Genomic DNA, 16,372 nt, shown 5'->3' on the forward strand with positions numbered 1-16,372 from the left:
CCATACGGAGCTTCGGACAGACAGCTGCGACGAACAATTCGAAAAGATTCCCAATTCCTCGACTCGACGGCTTGATGATGGTGATTGTTGTTTTCGTGCGTGCGAACGCGTGGATGAGAAGGGGTGGGGAGAAAACGCCCATGCCAGCATAGCAGGTGACAGAAGAATTGGGCCTTCTAACCCCACCGACCAATCTTTCTACGCAGTGGAACACAAGATCCGCACGTAAATGTGCGCATTTATAATTCACATCAACGTCCGGATCTTGTATTGAGTCGATCAGATCTTATTAGAACGTACAATGTCTTGATTAATCATCTAGAATTTCCGCCGCCGGATGTAAAAAGCAACTTTTTCCTCGTCCTCTTCTTCTTCCTTCCCCCTTGGAAAAGAAAGAGAGAGAAAGAAAATGTATGTATGTGTACGGTGGTGAGCAGAGAGAGAATCAAAAGTAGAAGTAGAAAAGCAGACTAGAGAGGACCGCACCGCACCCTCCAAAAGGCAAAGAGAAGAAGAGAAGATAAAACCAAAGCCACGATGAAAAAACCATGCTAATTGTCACGCATTCCGCCCGTCCGTCCGTCCGTCTATCCGAAAAAAAGTCTTCTCTCCTTTTCCGAGTTTGACGCCCTCTCCCCTTCCCCCCTCACCGCCGCCGCTGAATGCCACGCCATGCCACGCCATGCCGTGTGTACGTACGTATGTATACCAAGAACCGAGTGAAGCAAAGATCGAAAAAAAAAAAAGAAAGAAAGGAAAGAAAGAAGCAAGGATCGAACTATATCAGGCACTTTCCCGGGCGAGCTTTCCGTCGGACGGGAGTCAAGAACCGACGACGGGAGAAAGCTGCGGGAATGCTGAGGAGGTCGAAAGAGTTCAGCCACCCGTCTGCGGGGTTGCTGCTGTCCGTATCGCTTGGATGTGTTGATTATGGTGGTTGGTGTATGTGTGAAAGTGCCGTTGTCGTCTATGCATGTATGCTTGTCCTCTCGCTGGTGGGGTGGTGAAAAGGCTGCATGGAAAAGAAAAGAGGAGGGAGGGAAGAAGAGGAGGAGGTGTGGTATGCAAGGTTGCAGGCGCGTTTGTACCTACGCCTCTGCCCTGCTGAGGGCTTCGGTTGTTGGGTGGCGGGCGGTTGCAGAGCAGAGCAGAGCAGAGCCGCAGTAAAGCTCTCCGCTGTTCGCTATCATTTGCTTCTCGCTTCCTTTCCCTTCTAGTTCGCTGATGATTTGATTGAAAAAAGACCAGCGATGGGAGGCATGCGAAGAAGAGGCACGTATATGGAAGATCCACATGCCCCTCTCTCTCTCTCCCTCCCTCAGCGAAAGAGGCTCCTCAGATCCGCCAACCTCTTCTTCGCCGCCTCCTCTTTGTCCAGCTTCGCGTTCCTGTTCATGCTCAGGTCCGCGAGGTCCTTCTTCTTCTTCTGCAGCTCGAGCATCTTCTCCTCGAAGCTGTCGTTCATGACGAAGCGCGTGATGGTCACCTCCCTCGTTTGGCCCAGCCGGTGCACGCGGTCGACCGCCTGCGCCTCGGCCGCGGGGTTGTACTGCGGCTCCATGACGTACGCCCGCGACGCCGACGTCAGGTTGAGCCCGAGCCCGCCCGCGGTGATGGAGATGAGCATGACCTGCACCGAGTGGTCGTCGCGGAACGCGTCGAGCGCGGCGGTGCGCTTCTTGCGCGACATGGTGCCGTCGAGCCGGGCGTAGCGCAGCCCCTTGTCCTCGAGCGCGATGGAGATGAGGTCGAGGTACGACGTCCAGCCGGAGAAGACGACGCTCTTGATCGGCGCCTCGGTCGGGTGCGCGTCGCTCCACGCCTTGCTCTCCAGCAGGTTCTCGATCAGGACCTTCACCTTGGTGTGCGGCCCGCCGTAGCGGCCGAGTTGCTTGGCGAGGCGCGGGTTGCTGCGCACGCGCTGCCGCGCCGCTTCGTCGCGGTCGGCTTCTTCCTTCGAGAGCGCGAAGATGGATTGGCGCACGTAGGCGTCGCAGAGCGGGCAGTACATGTAACAGTCGGGAGCGGCGCGCCGCTTCATGCGCTGTTTGAACTCGTCGAGGCAGGTGGGGCAGACGATTTGGTAGCAGGGCGTCATGAAGCCGATGATGGTGTCTTTCTTGACGTCGCTGTCGTCGTCGGAAGAGGTGTCGGGAGCGGCGGTGGCGGTAAAGTTCGTTCCGATGATGGCTTGGTCGCAGATGCCGCAGTGGTGCATGTCGCTTTCGCGGAGGAGGTGCAGCATGTCGTATGCCTGTTCCTTAGAAATGGCCGGCTTCTCTCCATCGTCATCATCATCGCCGAGTTCAATCGCATTGTCGAGCGAAAGGCCCTCTGTAAGCTTCATATCGTCATTGCTTAGAAGCTCGGCGCCGTGGGCGCAGATCATGCGAAGGCGGCCAATGGCACGGAGAATATGGCCCATCTGGTTCTTGGCCAGCTTGTCTCTGCCGGCTGTAATCGAAGCCATGCGCGCAGCCGTATCCTTGGCAAAAAAGTCGTACAGCCTACGCTCCTCTGAGGAGAAGTTGAGACGAACCAATTGGTCGTACCGGGGCGGAAGGTCGATCCTGTCCTTAAGGCGGCGTAGAGTAATCGAGTCTACGAGAATACGCAACTTAGGAAGGATCTCCGGGTCAGCATTCTTGAAGGGAGTGAGGATGTACTGCGCAAAGCCGCCCTTGTCATCAAACGGCTTAATCCTCAAGAACTTAATCAGCGCGCCCAGATCATCTAAGCGATTCTGAACCGGGGTGCCAGTGACAGCCCATCTACGCTGTGCCAATAATGCACATGTAGCAACCGACTGCTTCGTAGCAGCACTACGAATCATATGAGCTTCATCCAGAACGATGCGAAACCAGTTGATGAGTGCCAGAGGCTTCTTCGAAGCCGCCTTATCGTGCTCGGTTGCAACAACGCTGTAGGTCGAAATGACGAGGTCGTAGCCGGCGAGCTCCTTGGGATCGACAATCCTGTTGGGGCCATGGTAGATGTAGTATGACATGGCCTCCGCCTTGACGTGTGTCTTAACCTGCTCCTGCCAGTTGGCCACGGTGCTCACGGGGCAGATAAGCAAGGTTGCCTTGGAATTGCACTTGATGAGCTGCTGTGATCCAGGTAATTGCGGTGGCATCTTCGAGGCGAACTCCGAAGCGTCTTTCATTGTCGTAGCAACGAGGGACAGGATGCTCAGAGTCTTGCCTAGACCCATCATGTCGGCCAGTATCCCGCCGCGAGTCGGAGGCGGCTGGGTGCGAGTCTCTTGTCCGCTGATGATATTGTAGTAGTATCGCTCGCCGTTAGCCCGTAACTTCGACTTCCACAAGGAACCCTTGTCTTCCGCGTCTTCCGCCTCGCGGGAGGTCATGAAGTGCAGAGCTTGAGTCTGATGCGGGAGAAGATTCGTAACGATGATATCGGGCTGCTGCATCGCAGGGATATCATCTGACTTGGTCAGAGAGTCGAACATGCTGATGACATCTGAGCGAATCTCCTCGACCGACCGGGCCACGAATCCATATCCAGGCTGACTGTTGCTTGGACCAGGTTGCACGCGTGGAACTGTACTCTTGATGGCCTGTGGGTTATCGTAGGGAATGCCTCTGATGTTGATAGTGGGATCGCGAAGCCAAATCTGCCTTGAGCTGTGGCTAAGGAACCGGCCGATGTCCTTGGCAAACTTGCGCGGCGCAAAGAGATGGATGTTTAGCGGCAACTGCATGGAGACTGCAGATCCCGCATTCTCGCCGGGCTTTCTCCTCCGAGAATCTAAGCGGGCATCAATCCTTAGCTTCAAAAGCTTGTTATCCATCAAGTGCGACAGTCCTATGGCCAGGCTAGCGTGGACATAAGCAAAGTCGCGGCCGCAAGGGTCGGTGACTGTGATCAGCCTATCCGCGGCTGCGGGTCTCCGGCGAAGAGATACCTTGAAGGCAGGCCATTGGTTGACAGAACCTTGGAACCCGGAAGGCAGCGGGGACGGAATCATGCAGACCGAGATGAGAGCATCTTGAATTTTACCCAGACACACCTCATGGTCACCGTTGTCTTTGACGAGGACGACATCATCGTCGTCATCTACAACATCATTAGCTGCTTGCAAATACCCCATGTTCGAATAAGCGCAACATACCAGCAGTGAGGTCCACAACCGAGGACGATTCCTGCGCTCCAAGCTTCTTTTGGTCGTTGACGTACTCTCCAAGAACGGTGCCTTTACCGGCGCCTTCGAATGTAGTCTTGCTGTCGGCTTGCTCATCTGCAGGGTCGCGCCTTTGCTTCTTGATGGGCTGGTCCGCACGATGCTGCACACCATGCATGCGCTCAATCAAAGAGCCCATGCCAACAGCTTCCTCGGTCGGCTCCTCTGCAGGCGCATCTCCGGGTTGGGTGGACTCGGTACGGCCACGCTTGGCGGCAGCCTTGGGATTCAATAATGCCCGCGGGTCATGAGCAGGCGACGCAAGTCGTGAGGCGTTGGAGGTGCTACTGCTGGCACCTTGCGAGGAGGCCCGTGAGGAGGCTTGTGCTTGAGCTTGAGCTTGAGATGAAGGTGTCAGTTGGTCATCTTCCGCCAACGAGTGAGGTGACGGCGAGCGAGGTGACACAGGCTCAGGTAGGTGTTCAAGGAGATCAGTGACGGACGGATCGCGGATCGTATCCATCGCGTCCATGGTAGGTAAGAAGACGATGAGGTGGTGGAGTGGAAGGGAAGAAAGGTAAGTGTGGAGGAGTGGGAGGGTTGGGTGAAGAGGCTGAGGATGAAGAAAAAGAAGCCCGGCCAGTGCCAAGATGGCTATATATTTGTTGCAATGTGAAGTGGACGAGATTAGAGCATTCCAGGCAGCATGTGATGGTCGAGAGGGTAGCCAAAAAAGGCATGAGCGGAAGCAGAACCAGAAGAGGCGCAGAAACTGAACCAAGCCCCGATAGAGCTGGGAACGAACAAAAGGAGTGCTAGAAAAAGATGCTCACCCTTCTTGAAAGCCTTGGGATTTAAAAGCTGCGCCGGATTCATTTCGAATTCTCTCTTCCTCGTCGAGTCTACACACAGGTCCGGGCACACAGCGGCACACAACTTACTTCCTACAGGATAGGCCAGATTTGGCTTGGATTTCGAACAAAAACAGAGTGGACGAGGTGGGCGTCGGTCAGCGCGGTGGCGGGTCGGGAGCTGGGGCGGCGATTTGGGAGTGGATTATCATGTTCGCGCGAGCTGGCAACGGGTCAAGCGAGCGAGCGGTGATGAGGAGGGGACCCACTAGTTCCCCCGGATCATGGCGTGAGAACTGGGGATCGCTGGAGAAGGCTGGTTGATGTGGCTCGCGTCACCGTCGAGCGTCGCCGGCGCTGTTGCCCATCGTTCGAGTCCACCCGCGCTAGCCCGATCGAGCATAGTGCAGGAACTCGAGGACACCACCACTTGATCCATGACGTCCATCCAAGTTCACGAATCCGCACACCACTTCTGGTCAAACGCAACCCAGATGTCCCATTGTCCGCGCTATGCAGAGTCGAATAGAGAGCCTGAATCCGTCTTGTGCGCCTGTTTTCTGAATACCCTATACTACACAGAAGCTGCCTTGGACCCGCCTTCGCCTATAAAGCCATACAAGTTTTTAGTTCATTTTCCCAGCCGTAGGTATACAACTTTCTTCATGATAAGAACCCCAAAAATGCCGCTTATGCTCCTCTAAGGGAACCAAAGAAGGGAAAGGCCCGAGACGACAAGGAAACCAAACACTCCCATCAACACCACGTGAACAGCGGGTTCTTGGACTTGACCATTTCCAACCGTTCCACAATCACCCGCTTCGTGTGCCCGTCCATGTCGTCTGCTGCCGCATATCCAAGATCACCTTCATCGTCTTCCAACCCAAGCGGCCCGCTATTCCGCCGGATCGTGAACGAAAACCGCCGCTTCTTCGGCTGCACCGGGCTAGTCGGTATGCTACGGCGCGGCCCATCGTAGCTCATCCGAGACTTGAGGCTGACTGGCGGCCGCGACGCCTCCTGAATGTTCATGTTGCTGGACTGCCTTGACATGTTGAACGGGTTGCTTCGTGGAGGCGATTCCAGCCCGAGTAGGTCGAAATGAGGGTTAGGAGCCGACGATGCCAGGGCGTTGCTGATGTCCATTTCTTCCGTTTCGTCGTGGGCTGCGAGCTCCTCGGTCTGACGCCGCATCTCTGCCGACGGACGCTGCAACGGAACCGCGACCGGAATATCCACCACATCGTCCCACACACATACCCTCGCCCTGCGAGTGAGTTCCAATGGGCCGTGATCAGGTGTCTTGAGCGTCTCGACGACGTTCCACGCCTGGCCTTTCATGACTGCCATTTGCCGAGCAAACATGCGCTCCTTGAAGTCGGCGTCCTGGCTGAAGCATCTTCTCAATGCAAGCGTAGTCTCGGTCCACCACTGTGTCGACGTAAGCAAGGGTAGGAAGTGTCGACGAGTTGCCTCGGAGAATGGATGTCCAATCAAGGACACTGGCAAAAACAGCCAACCGAAAGGATAACTTCGCCACTGATCACTGTTAGTCCGCGCTTCAAACAACAACTTTGATAACTTACGGCGTCTGGGTGCTTCCATGGCCATGACAGGCTGTTGTCAATAGCCCCGAGTGACACCTGAGGATCGTCATCTTTGGAAGGCGGCACGTTCGCCGGCGTCCCTGATCTGCTGGTTGCGACCATCTGTTCCTGCCGCTTGTACGGTTCATCTGTGGAACCGTTTGCGCGGCGGTCTTTCGGCGGTTCAGCCACGATGGTGGCCTCCTCCGTCTTTGGGTCAATCCTGATCATCCAGTTGTCCAAGCCTCGATCCGTATTCCTCATTATGTAGTCCAAAATGACCAACCTCTCTAGCTGCTCGCGGAAAGACTGCTGCAAACGCTCCGTCCAAAAGCCTCGCCGAACTTGCGTCTCGTCGGCAGTCGGGGGCCGATCGTCGTCCTCGTCATCTGATGCTGGACCGCTCGGCCTGCAATCCTCAGCCCATCTTCTCTTCTTCCGTCGGGCAGGAGCTTCTCGGAGCGCGGTGTTGTGCTGATCCGGCCAAGGGTGCTCTTTCAGAAACAGGGTGGCATCCTTGAAGCCTTTCAAAAAGACCTGAAAGCTTCCAAGCTTCTCCGGCAGCGGCTTCTTCTTCCTGTAGTATGCCCGTCTCTCCCAGAAGTCGTAGTAGAAGGATTTGGAAGATAAGCCGACAACTTCGGTGTAAGGGACGATGTTGGTTCGGAGCTGGGTATCGAGCACGTAGGCTGCGGCTTCGGACACGTAGCTAAGGTTAGGGATCAGGCAAGCTCGGCCAAATGCGAAGGGGAACAGATTGCGGTGAATCCATTTGGTCCACTTGGGATTTCTGGAGGCGTAGGGCTCCTCGTCCTTGGGCTTGAAGACGCCTACCACCTTGCCGTCTGGGTTGCGGGCAAAGTAGCTTCCAGAGCTGCCCTGGGTGATTAGTTTGGGGTGGGTGCCGAGCTCGATGGCGGTGCGGACACCCTCGACAATATCATCGAACTCGATCTTGGTCAAGCGGTCAGGATGGGACATGTCGTAGTCCTTGGCCAATGTCTCGGCGGTGGCAGGGCGGATCCAGTCCGGGGCTTGGAAGACCGAGTGGTGTATTTCCGGCTCGTCATCTTCGCGCTGTGCCTTGCCGCGGCCCTTCTTGATCTTGAACTTGGAGGCGATCTCGTCTGCCCATCTCTCCAGCCGCGCGTTGATGGCCTTGATGTCGACGCCGGAATTGCTGCGAATGCGTCCGCCGGGCTTGCGTCGTGGGGGAGAGCCGGAGCCCGGGGTCATGCGCGCGTGGCGATGAGGCTGAATGGGAGCATAGCGGCCGGAAAGGGAGCTCTGGCCGCGGTGGAGGTCCTCGTCCTCGGAGTCGTCGAAGATGTCCTCCTCCTCCTCGGCCTGGGCGATGCGGGCGTATCCAGAGGTGGGCGGCCGGCCTTTAGCCATGGTGGAGGTCACTGCGAGGGAATACGGTGGTTTGGTGGCATGTGTGCTTGCGGGCTGAGGCTCGCCCGCCGCACAGCTCACCCGGCCACGGAGGTATGACGAGCGGCTTGTGACGGTGGCCGCAAACAAAACGTGGCCGCTGCGCCTGGCCAATCGCCCGCCGCCTTGGCGCCAGACCGGCTCAGGGGCCTTTGCGCTTGGACGCGACTCCCGACTATCCGACCTCGACGCGCTTTGTTATCAAATAATCTCCCCCGGACGATCCCCGTCGTAAGCTCGGCTCTCAGCCTCCCCCAGCATCACGCGTGAACACCTCTGCAACGACGCCGCACCGCGCCGCCCGCAGGTCCAGCGCGCCGTCGCCTCGACACCGAGCATCCCGCCTCCCCCGACTGGGCATATGCACTCGACATTGCGCAACGGCCCGTGCTGGCAGCGTTTCGCGCCGGCGGGCACGCGGGCAGGCAATTGGCGAGACTGCCCCCTCCCTTTGGCTCATCATCCGCAATGATCAGCCCCTCGTCCCGCGGCAGGAACGCCCCCCGTTGAAGTACGAGCATGTCTAATGAACACGCGCCAATGGCGACACAGACGATTCGAGCTCGGCGAGTCGGCAATCGTCGCTTCGGGAGCGTTCATTTCGGGCTGCGTGCCCTGCCGTTGGCCATGTTCCCGTTCAGCATCTGTGCCGCCCCAATGCGGGAGGCCAGCACTATCTCTCTTATCAGACTCCCTGGCCGCGTCCGAGCGCGGACGCAGAAGCTCCAACCTTTTTGCTTTTCAGGAGGCTGAGACACGGCCGCAGGCTCACTTGTGCGTGCCACGGCGTCCAGGCGGGCGCTGGCATTGAGGTCGTCTTAGCAACAGCGGGCTCCTGTGTGGGCGGCGCAAAAGACCGAGGATCGCCGGGCGTTGTGGTGCTCGTGACACGAGAGAATATGGAGTAGCTGCGAGTCCCGGAAGGCAATTTGAAACGGTGGAGCTACTGTACCCCTGAGCGTGAGAATCTATCGATTGGCGCCGGGCGCCCGCGATCACACGGTCGTTTCTTGCCGGTCTGGAGAACTTGGCTCTGCTCCGGCCTCTCAGCCCTGCGCTGGCTCGCGGTGCGTTGGACGACTCGGCAAGCCTTCAGATCATGCTGAGGGGCAGATCACAGCCAATGCTCGCGGTAAACACCACGGCGCAGATCCACCAGCGCGGCCATCTTTGTGCGACAACGCGCTCAACAGCATGCCGGATGCACGGTCAGCTTCAATCTAATATTAGCGCTGGCGACCATCCCTGCCTACCCCTGTGTCCATGCTCCCGTACCTGCGTCTCTTTGGCATTCATCAAGTGCAGTATCTACCTTCCTTTAGCACCAAGCGAACTGCCCTACACGCTCTCTACCTAATCCACCGCCCGTCGCTCCTTTGTGCCGTCTCGCGCCCGCAGACATCCTCCCATCCACGCCTTTACGACCTGCTTTGAGCCTGCCGGGAAGCGCTTGCACGCGTTTTCCCCTCCACCGCAACCACGGCTTCCACACTCGCCATCTCGTTGCTCAACCGGCCCGTGGCCATTGAGAACCTGCACTACCACAACCGCCCGCCGTCGCCGCGCGACCTCGCTCCCTTCAACACGGCCCCGGCCCTGGACGAGCGGCCGTCGCTGCCGTCGATCGGCCTGACCATCTCGCGGCCATCGTCGGCAGCGTCCCAGTCCGGTGCCCACCTGCCGCCGCCGCAGCAGCTGCACCGGGGGACCAGCCCGGGCATCCAGCTGCCCGGCGTGTCGTCGCTGGCGTCGCTGGCGGCGTCGTCGACGTCGTCGCCGAACATCAGCAGCCGGTAGGTGGATATTTATTTTTTATTTTTGTGTGTCGCTTGGTCGAGGGTGATTGGATCCGGGGCGGACGCGTCGCACCGGCCGCGGTGTGGGCGCCAGAGCCGGGCACAGATGCACCAGGCGCCGGCAATTGGGGGTGCGCGTGCTGGCAGCCGGAGCGGCGGACGCGTGCCAATCGCAGAGGGGTTGGGCAGAGCGAGAGCTCGCGATAAAACCCTGGCGCATCATCACTGATAACGGCCCCGAGCTCCACCCTGGCGCGCGACAACAAAGACCTGCGGACCGCAGCGCTGACTCCCTCTCCCTCACAGGCCCCCGAATGCCGCTTCGCACAGCATGACCTACGCGACGAGTGCCCCGGCCACGTCTGGCGGGCAGAACCCGGTGAGTACGTGTGATGGTGGGCGGCGTGTCTGTCGGCAGCGGGTGCATGGACCCGGGCCTGAGTGGTGTTCCAGCCAGTGTGAAAACTCTCTCGCCCTGCCCGTTCCTTATCCAGCTTATCGCTCAACACCCACCACCGCCCACCTCGACATGGCCACGCTCGCTGACAACAACCAACAGCCCATCTGCCAGAACTGCACCACCAGCACCACCCCGCTCTGGCGCCGCGATGAGGTCGGCTCCGTGCTGTGCAACGCCTGCGGCCTGTTCCTGAAGCTGCACGGCCGCCCGCGCCCGATAAGCCTCAAGACCGATGTGATCAAGAGCCGCAACCGCGTCAAGACGTCCGGCCAGGGCCCCAAGAAGAAGGTAAGTCTCGTCGCCTGCGCTCTTCCTCTCGCGCCCTGCTCACTCCGCGCGCGAAGCAGCAGCAGCACGACAATGGCCTCGATCAAGTCCGCGCGGCCGCCGGCACGCCGCCCGTCGACGCCCTCTCCAACCACCGCCGGGCGCAGAAGGTCTCGTCCGGCGCATCCGAGCGCTCGACTTCGCCGCTGTCGCGCACCGGCACTCCCAGCCTGGGCCACCACCACCCCTCCAACATTGCTCCGCAGCACATGTTCGACGGCGTGACGCTCAACGGCCATGAGTTCCACTCGCCCTCGCTTCCCTCCTTCATGCCCCATCGCCAGCCCTCTCCGTCAGCTTCCTCGGTAAACGGCTCGCACCTGGAGCCGCCCATGTCGTACGACGGCCTGGCTACCACCAATACCGCGCTCAAGACACGCGTCAGCGAGCTGGAGGTCATCAACGACCTGTTCCGGGGCCGCGTCACAGAGCTTGAGCAAAGCGAGCAGCGCGCACGCCAGGACGAGGCTCACGTCCGCGACCATGACAAGCGCTTGCAGCAGGATCTCGAAGATTCGCACGCCCGCGAGGCCGAGCTGAAACGCCGTGTCGACGAGCTGGAGGCTGAGCTGGCCGAGTACAGGGGTGAGGGCCCTCGCCAAAAGAGAATGCGCCTGTCCGACATTGTTGACGAGAGCGCGGCGTCGACGCCCTTATCGACCCCCTCGCAATCGAACTGAGTCCGGCATTCGGCTACCTTTTCATTCTCTCACACAACACTTTGCCGTTGTCTTTTTTCCTTACAGAGCGATACCTCCTGACGATGTCTTTTACGTCCCTGCCTGCGCTGCTGCTGTCCATCCGTCTGGGAATCCAGCGGCGTCCTCCAATGGAGCTTTGCCGCGTTCCCGCCTCCTCTAGCAGTCCAACTCCAAAACAGTTTCGCGGTCCTTCCCTGCGCGATGGTGTTGGGTCTGCGGGAAGCCCAGCTGCACGAAAACAGTATAAATTACCCTAATGTCTGATATCCCGCCGTAGTACTATGACTGCGGCCTTATCATCTCACGCCAAAGATCCGGGTACTGAATCCAACTCACGGTTTCTTTCCTCCCGATCAACCCGCCTTGCCGGCCTCCTCAGATCGTAACTGCTTCTTTGCACCACGAAGGAATGAGAAAATCTCCCCACAATCGACACGGTGGACCACCGGGACGCCTCTTCCTCTCCACCGGTTCTCTTGAATGCGCGACCAAGTTCGGGGGGGCCTTTCAAACATGGGCTTTCCTGTCCACCTTATGCTCTTAACGCGCGGCGGGTAAAAACAAAAATTTTCTTTCTACAGGACTGCGAGTACTTCTGACCTTTCAATCGAGGTACAATGATTATCGGGATAAGGAATCACTTTTTCCAAAAGTCCATTGCTGGCGTCTACATTTGCAGTTTTTCCTTTGCTTTCTCGCTCTTCATTTTTTTTTGCTCTCTCTCTCGTCCGCCTCAACAAGTAGTCGATCCTCTTTTTTTTTTCTTGATACCTCGGGGTTTGAGGCGAGAGGAGAGGGGGCTAGCTAGCATGGCAAATGGGACAAACAGCTGTCACTGTCGCAGTACAGCTCCTGCCTTCCCGACATGCTCAGGACTTGCGCGCGGAGATGGGCAGCAGCTGAAAGCGAGAAGGAAAAAAAGTAATAATCAAAAGCGCATGAAGAACCAAGGTTGCTCTCTGGTCCGATGACGTTCGTTTTCCTTTGACCGTTTCGATTGTGATGTGACACTGCCCTATCTAATCCAGAAGGTGCCTTCGACGTGGATGTGGGAGGAACAGAGGAATCGCTGCTACCCTTATCTATCGAATATTGCATCATGTCTCACAACAGCCAGGCTCTCAACAGATCCGCGCCATTTTTTTCATCCTGTAAGCCAGTAATCTTTCAATCGGCAATCGGCAATCGCTTACTCACGCGCGACCACCTCAACCAAAGTAGGAAATGGGCGACGACCTCGGCGGCGGGCTCGGCGGCGGTTGCGATCATCACCGAATCAGCTCAGTCGATCCCTATTTTCGTGTTTTGTTTTTTCTTTTCTCTTATCAGCTATAATGCCACTATGTATTACCGACTAGTCACTTATCAGTGCTATCGATGGCTATCGCAATCAGCTCTCTTCCTCTTCCTTCCCCTCACTCTCATTTTCCATTCAAGCTACCCTAGCCGGAAGCAAAAATCTTATCAGTTGTGTGTGTGAGCTGTGATCGATTTCCCCACTAATTTGTATTCTCTCACGGACCAACCAATGATGTTTGCGGGGGGCTGGGCTGGGCTGGGCTGGGCTGGCGCTGGCGCAGGCGCAGGCGGGCGATAGGGAAGGGATGCGGGTAGCGATAAGCAGCGGCAGCGGCAGCGGCACAGCGGCAACGGAAGGCGGGTTTTTTGGAACGACGGGAAGGAATGAAGGAGGGAGTGGAGGGGCGCGGGAATACTAGGTACTACGATGTGTATGTGCTCTGTACTACTTTTTGCTTCCTACATCTCTTTTCTCCTCTTCTCCTTTCGAAAAGGATAGATATGACGTTTTGATCGTCCTCTGCCCGTTGCTACTGCTCATCATCATCATCATCAACATCGCCGCTTCGCTCATTGGCCGCCCCGCCGCCGTTACATACGCCGCCCGCCCGCCCGCCTTTTTCTTTTCCCCCTCGCATCGACGACGGTAACGGAACAGACAACGAATTCTTGTTCTTTTTCTTCCCTTTTGCCGCTGCTTGTCTCCTCCTCCATCATCCTTGGCATATGACAGCGTGCCAAAAAAAAAAAAAAAACTCCCCTTCGGAAATTACCACAACACTGCCGCCCCCTCTCTCTTTCTCCCGACGAAGCGGTTTCGCATCATTTCATGGGATTCCCGAAAATCTTAAACTCGGAATCATCTCCGCTCATGTGTGCGTGTTTGTGCGCGCACGCGCCAGAAGAAAAAGAAGAATCCAACAACGCGAGGGAGGAGGAATGGATGAAATGGCGGGATTACCCTTGGCGCCTCGGGGCCTGGATCGGGGCGTAGAATTCGATAATAATAGACGGAGACGGTTCCGCATGAAAGACACTTTTGCATTCCACCTGAGTTGGAGAGAGAGAGAGAGAACAAAGACAGAGCGCAGTCCAGCCCAGACCAGACCGACCGACCGTCATCACAACAAAAAAGTCTGAAATTAAAGGAACCTAGATGAGATGACGTGGTAAGAATCTCCCATCATTTTTCTTTTATTCTTATGGGAGAAAGGTTTCGAATGATGTATGTCTGTACGGGAGGTTCTCTTGCGCCTCGTCCATATGAGATGTTACTCCCTGAACGAGACGCCTTCTGTTCCCGAAGCCCGCATCTTCCCCTCTCGCCTCAATCAAGAAGCAAGAGAGAAGGACGCGGGGTTTGTTTGCTCTACCAACGCTCCGTTAGGGACCTGTTGCTCTTGTGGTAAGAGCGGAAGGCCCCTGCAGGACCCGAAGTCCTGCATCGTTGGGTAATGTTTGTGTTCTCGTTGCCGAGAAGAGGGAAAAGAAAACTGAAAAGGAAAAGAGCAGGGGAAAAGGTGGGTTGCCGGCCGGTCAAAACCTGGTCGGCGGAAATTCGTGATTCATGAGAGCGTTTACATGGACGACCCTCGTAGACTCAATGGAGGATTCCCTCTCCGTAGCCTGCAGAAGCAACCGAAAACATAACGCCATAGCGCCAACGCTAATATGTGAGCAGACCTTTTCTCCTCCAGCCTGTAAGTCGTATCTCCCGGCACCTCGGGTTTCCCAGCCAGTTTTGAGAATGAAAAAAGTGAAGATACGAACCAGACTGCTTCTCATTTGATCCATGTACGCCCATGCAGATCGGCCATTTGCCCAACCTTTGCCAAACCGAAAAGCTCCGAGATTTATGCATGAAATCAACTTACTCCATCGCTTACCATCCGTGCAAGAAAAGCTGCGACATGCTCTCGCCATGGTGATTCCTGCGAATAGCCTCGGCAAGCAGACTCTCGACAGGGATGATGGTGAGTTTGCTGCAGCTAGCCTTCTTCTCTTCAGGGATGGGGAACGAGTTGGTGACCACGATGCGCTCGATGCACTCGCAGGCCTCCATCTCCTCAAGGCAGTCACCACCAAAGAGTCCGTGCGTTGCCATGCAGTACACCTTGGTAGCGCCACCACGCTTCACTACCGTCTCTGCAGCTGCGATCCACGATCCCGACTTGTCAATCATGTCGTCGACGACGCAAACAGGACGATCCCGCACGTTGCCAACAAGCGTGACTGTGGTCTCGAGCTCGGGGTTCTTGAGGTCTTCTTCTTCAGCTTCAGAGGTATCACCGGCATCATGGGTGCCACCCATAGGTTGTGCAAGCTCAGGCTCCTCAACAGAGCAGGTAGACATCATGGAGTTGAGCATGTGCTCCGGAGGCTCATCATCATCCGAGTTGCTGCGCTGAGGTCTGTTTTTGAAAGAAACAGCCGACAGGGAAGGGGAAGGATGATCATCGTCCACAATATGACCATGGACTAGACGGCCATGAATGACGTCCCGAGCACGCTGTACATATTAGCTTGGATCGAAACGTCGTTCACTGAGCTGTCGGCACTTACCTCATCCGTGTACTCATCAGCAGCAGGATCGGCGGGAGAGTGAGACGCACTCGGGGCTGTGGCCGTCCGCATGAGGCGTTTCCTAGGAGAGTCTTGGCCATCTTCAGAAATGAACGACTCAGCCCTAGTCGACTTGACCAGCGGGCTCGAAGGCACAGCATTGACCGCATTGCCATTGAGTCGGCGAGCGGCAGAGGTCGCCCTGCCACGACCCTTTGCCGGCTCGTCCTTCTTCTCCTCAGCCTCGTCCTCAGCCTCTTCGGCAGCGTCTTCGAGGACATCTTCACTGGGTGTGACCTTGACGGTGTCGTTCGGGGCAATGTTGGCCTCTGCATCCAACTCTTCCTCAATCAGGCCCTCCGTCTCGTAAGTCCCATCCAAGCCGAGCCTTTCGAATATGCCGCTGCCCTGCAAGCTTAGGCCTTCTCCAAGACCAGGCCGTCTCCTATCGGTAGTGACAATGCCGAAGCTGAGCTTCAAAGCATCGGCCAAGCTGGTAACACGCTTCGTGCCGCCAGGGTTCTTGGACACGACGACGGTGTCCCTCCAACTGGGCACATTGTTGCGGATCCAGCGGGCGAGCAGCGGTTCGGCGACGAGATTGTCGACAGGGCACTTGAAAAAGCCCTGCATCTGAGAGGCGTGAAGATCAATGGTGATGACGTGATTGACGCCTGCAACGTGCAGAAGATTTGCGATCATGCGAGCGGTGATGGCACCACGGTGCGACTTCTTCTTGCTCTGGCGCGAGTAGGGGAAGTAGGGCATGACAGCTGCAGGGCGCATTAGCGCTGTCACGCGTTCAAGTCGCGTCACCACGTACCAGTGATGGACTTCGAAGAGCCACCTTTGCAGGCCGAGATCATGATGAGCAGCTCCATGACATTGTCATTGATCCTGCGTCGGCGTTAGCGCAGCGCGGACGTGGTTGGGCACGGCGAGAAGACGTACTTGGAGCTGCCGCTCTGGACGATGAAGACATCTTGGTCGCGGACAGACGACTCTTGTGACTGGTAAGCTCAAGCGCAGGGCAGACGGCAGCTTTCATACTGACGGATCTGCACGCTGGTCTCTCCGTTGCTGAACTTGCGCAGCTCGGCCTTGCCTGGGCGCTGGCCCAATCGGTCGCAGATGCCCTCGACCAGAGTCGGGTGTGATAGACCCGAGAAGATCTGTGTCTGGCGCATGGTGGCGAGGTGTGCGCTCAGAGGT

The 16,372-nt window shown here is 57.1% G+C and overlaps 5 protein-coding genes across 5 annotated transcripts; 2 read left to right on the plus strand and 3 right to left on the minus strand.

Moving 5' to 3' along the window:
- Window positions 1–1,318: 1,318 nt before the first annotated feature.
- Window positions 1,319–4,676, minus strand: SLS55_000912 (uncharacterized protein; the record flags this gene model as incomplete). The annotated part of the gene is made up of 2 exons (XM_066772419.1): window positions 1,319–4,080; window positions 4,136–4,676. The coding sequence occupies 2 exons, from the start codon at window positions 4,674–4,676 to the stop codon at window positions 1,319–1,321; spliced, it is 3,303 nt and encodes a 1,100-aa protein (XP_066637698.1).
- Window positions 4,677–5,751: 1,075 nt separating this feature from the next.
- On the minus strand, window positions 5,752–7,976 carry lsb6 (Phosphatidylinositol 4-kinase LSB6; the record flags this gene model as incomplete). Its single annotated transcript, XM_066772420.1, has 2 exons — window positions 5,752–6,426; window positions 6,582–7,976. 2 exons carry the CDS (start codon window positions 7,974–7,976, stop codon window positions 5,752–5,754), a joined length of 2,070 nt encoding a protein of 689 aa, XP_066637699.1.
- A 1,302-nt stretch (window positions 7,977–9,278) lies between these two features.
- On the plus strand, window positions 9,279–9,812 carry SLS55_000914 (uncharacterized protein; the record flags this gene model as incomplete). Its single annotated transcript, XM_066772421.1, has 2 exons — window positions 9,279–9,314; window positions 9,546–9,812. 2 exons carry the CDS (start codon window positions 9,279–9,281, stop codon window positions 9,810–9,812), a joined length of 303 nt encoding a protein of 100 aa, XP_066637700.1.
- Window positions 9,813–10,340: 528 nt separating this feature from the next.
- On the plus strand, window positions 10,341–11,278 carry GZF3 (GATA zinc finger protein 3; the record flags this gene model as incomplete). Its single annotated transcript, XM_066772422.1, has 2 exons — window positions 10,341–10,559; window positions 10,616–11,278. 2 exons carry the CDS (start codon window positions 10,341–10,343, stop codon window positions 11,276–11,278), a joined length of 882 nt encoding a protein of 293 aa, XP_066637701.1.
- Window positions 11,279–14,480: 3,202 nt separating this feature from the next.
- On the minus strand, window positions 14,481–16,347 carry PRS1 (ribose-phosphate pyrophosphokinase 1; the record flags this gene model as incomplete). Its single annotated transcript, XM_066772423.1, has 5 exons — window positions 14,481–15,107; window positions 15,161–15,933; window positions 15,984–16,057; window positions 16,112–16,163; window positions 16,215–16,347. 5 exons carry the CDS (start codon window positions 16,345–16,347, stop codon window positions 14,481–14,483), a joined length of 1,659 nt encoding a protein of 552 aa, XP_066637702.1.
- Between the last annotated feature and the right edge of the window lie 25 nt (window positions 16,348–16,372).

The sequence above is a fragment of the Diplodia seriata genome (genome assembly GCF_021436955.1).
Source record: "Diplodia seriata strain FDS-637 chromosome Unknown scaffold_1, whole genome shotgun sequence".
NCBI classification, from domain to species: Eukaryota; Fungi; Ascomycota; class Dothideomycetes; order Botryosphaeriales; family Botryosphaeriaceae; genus Diplodia; species Diplodia seriata.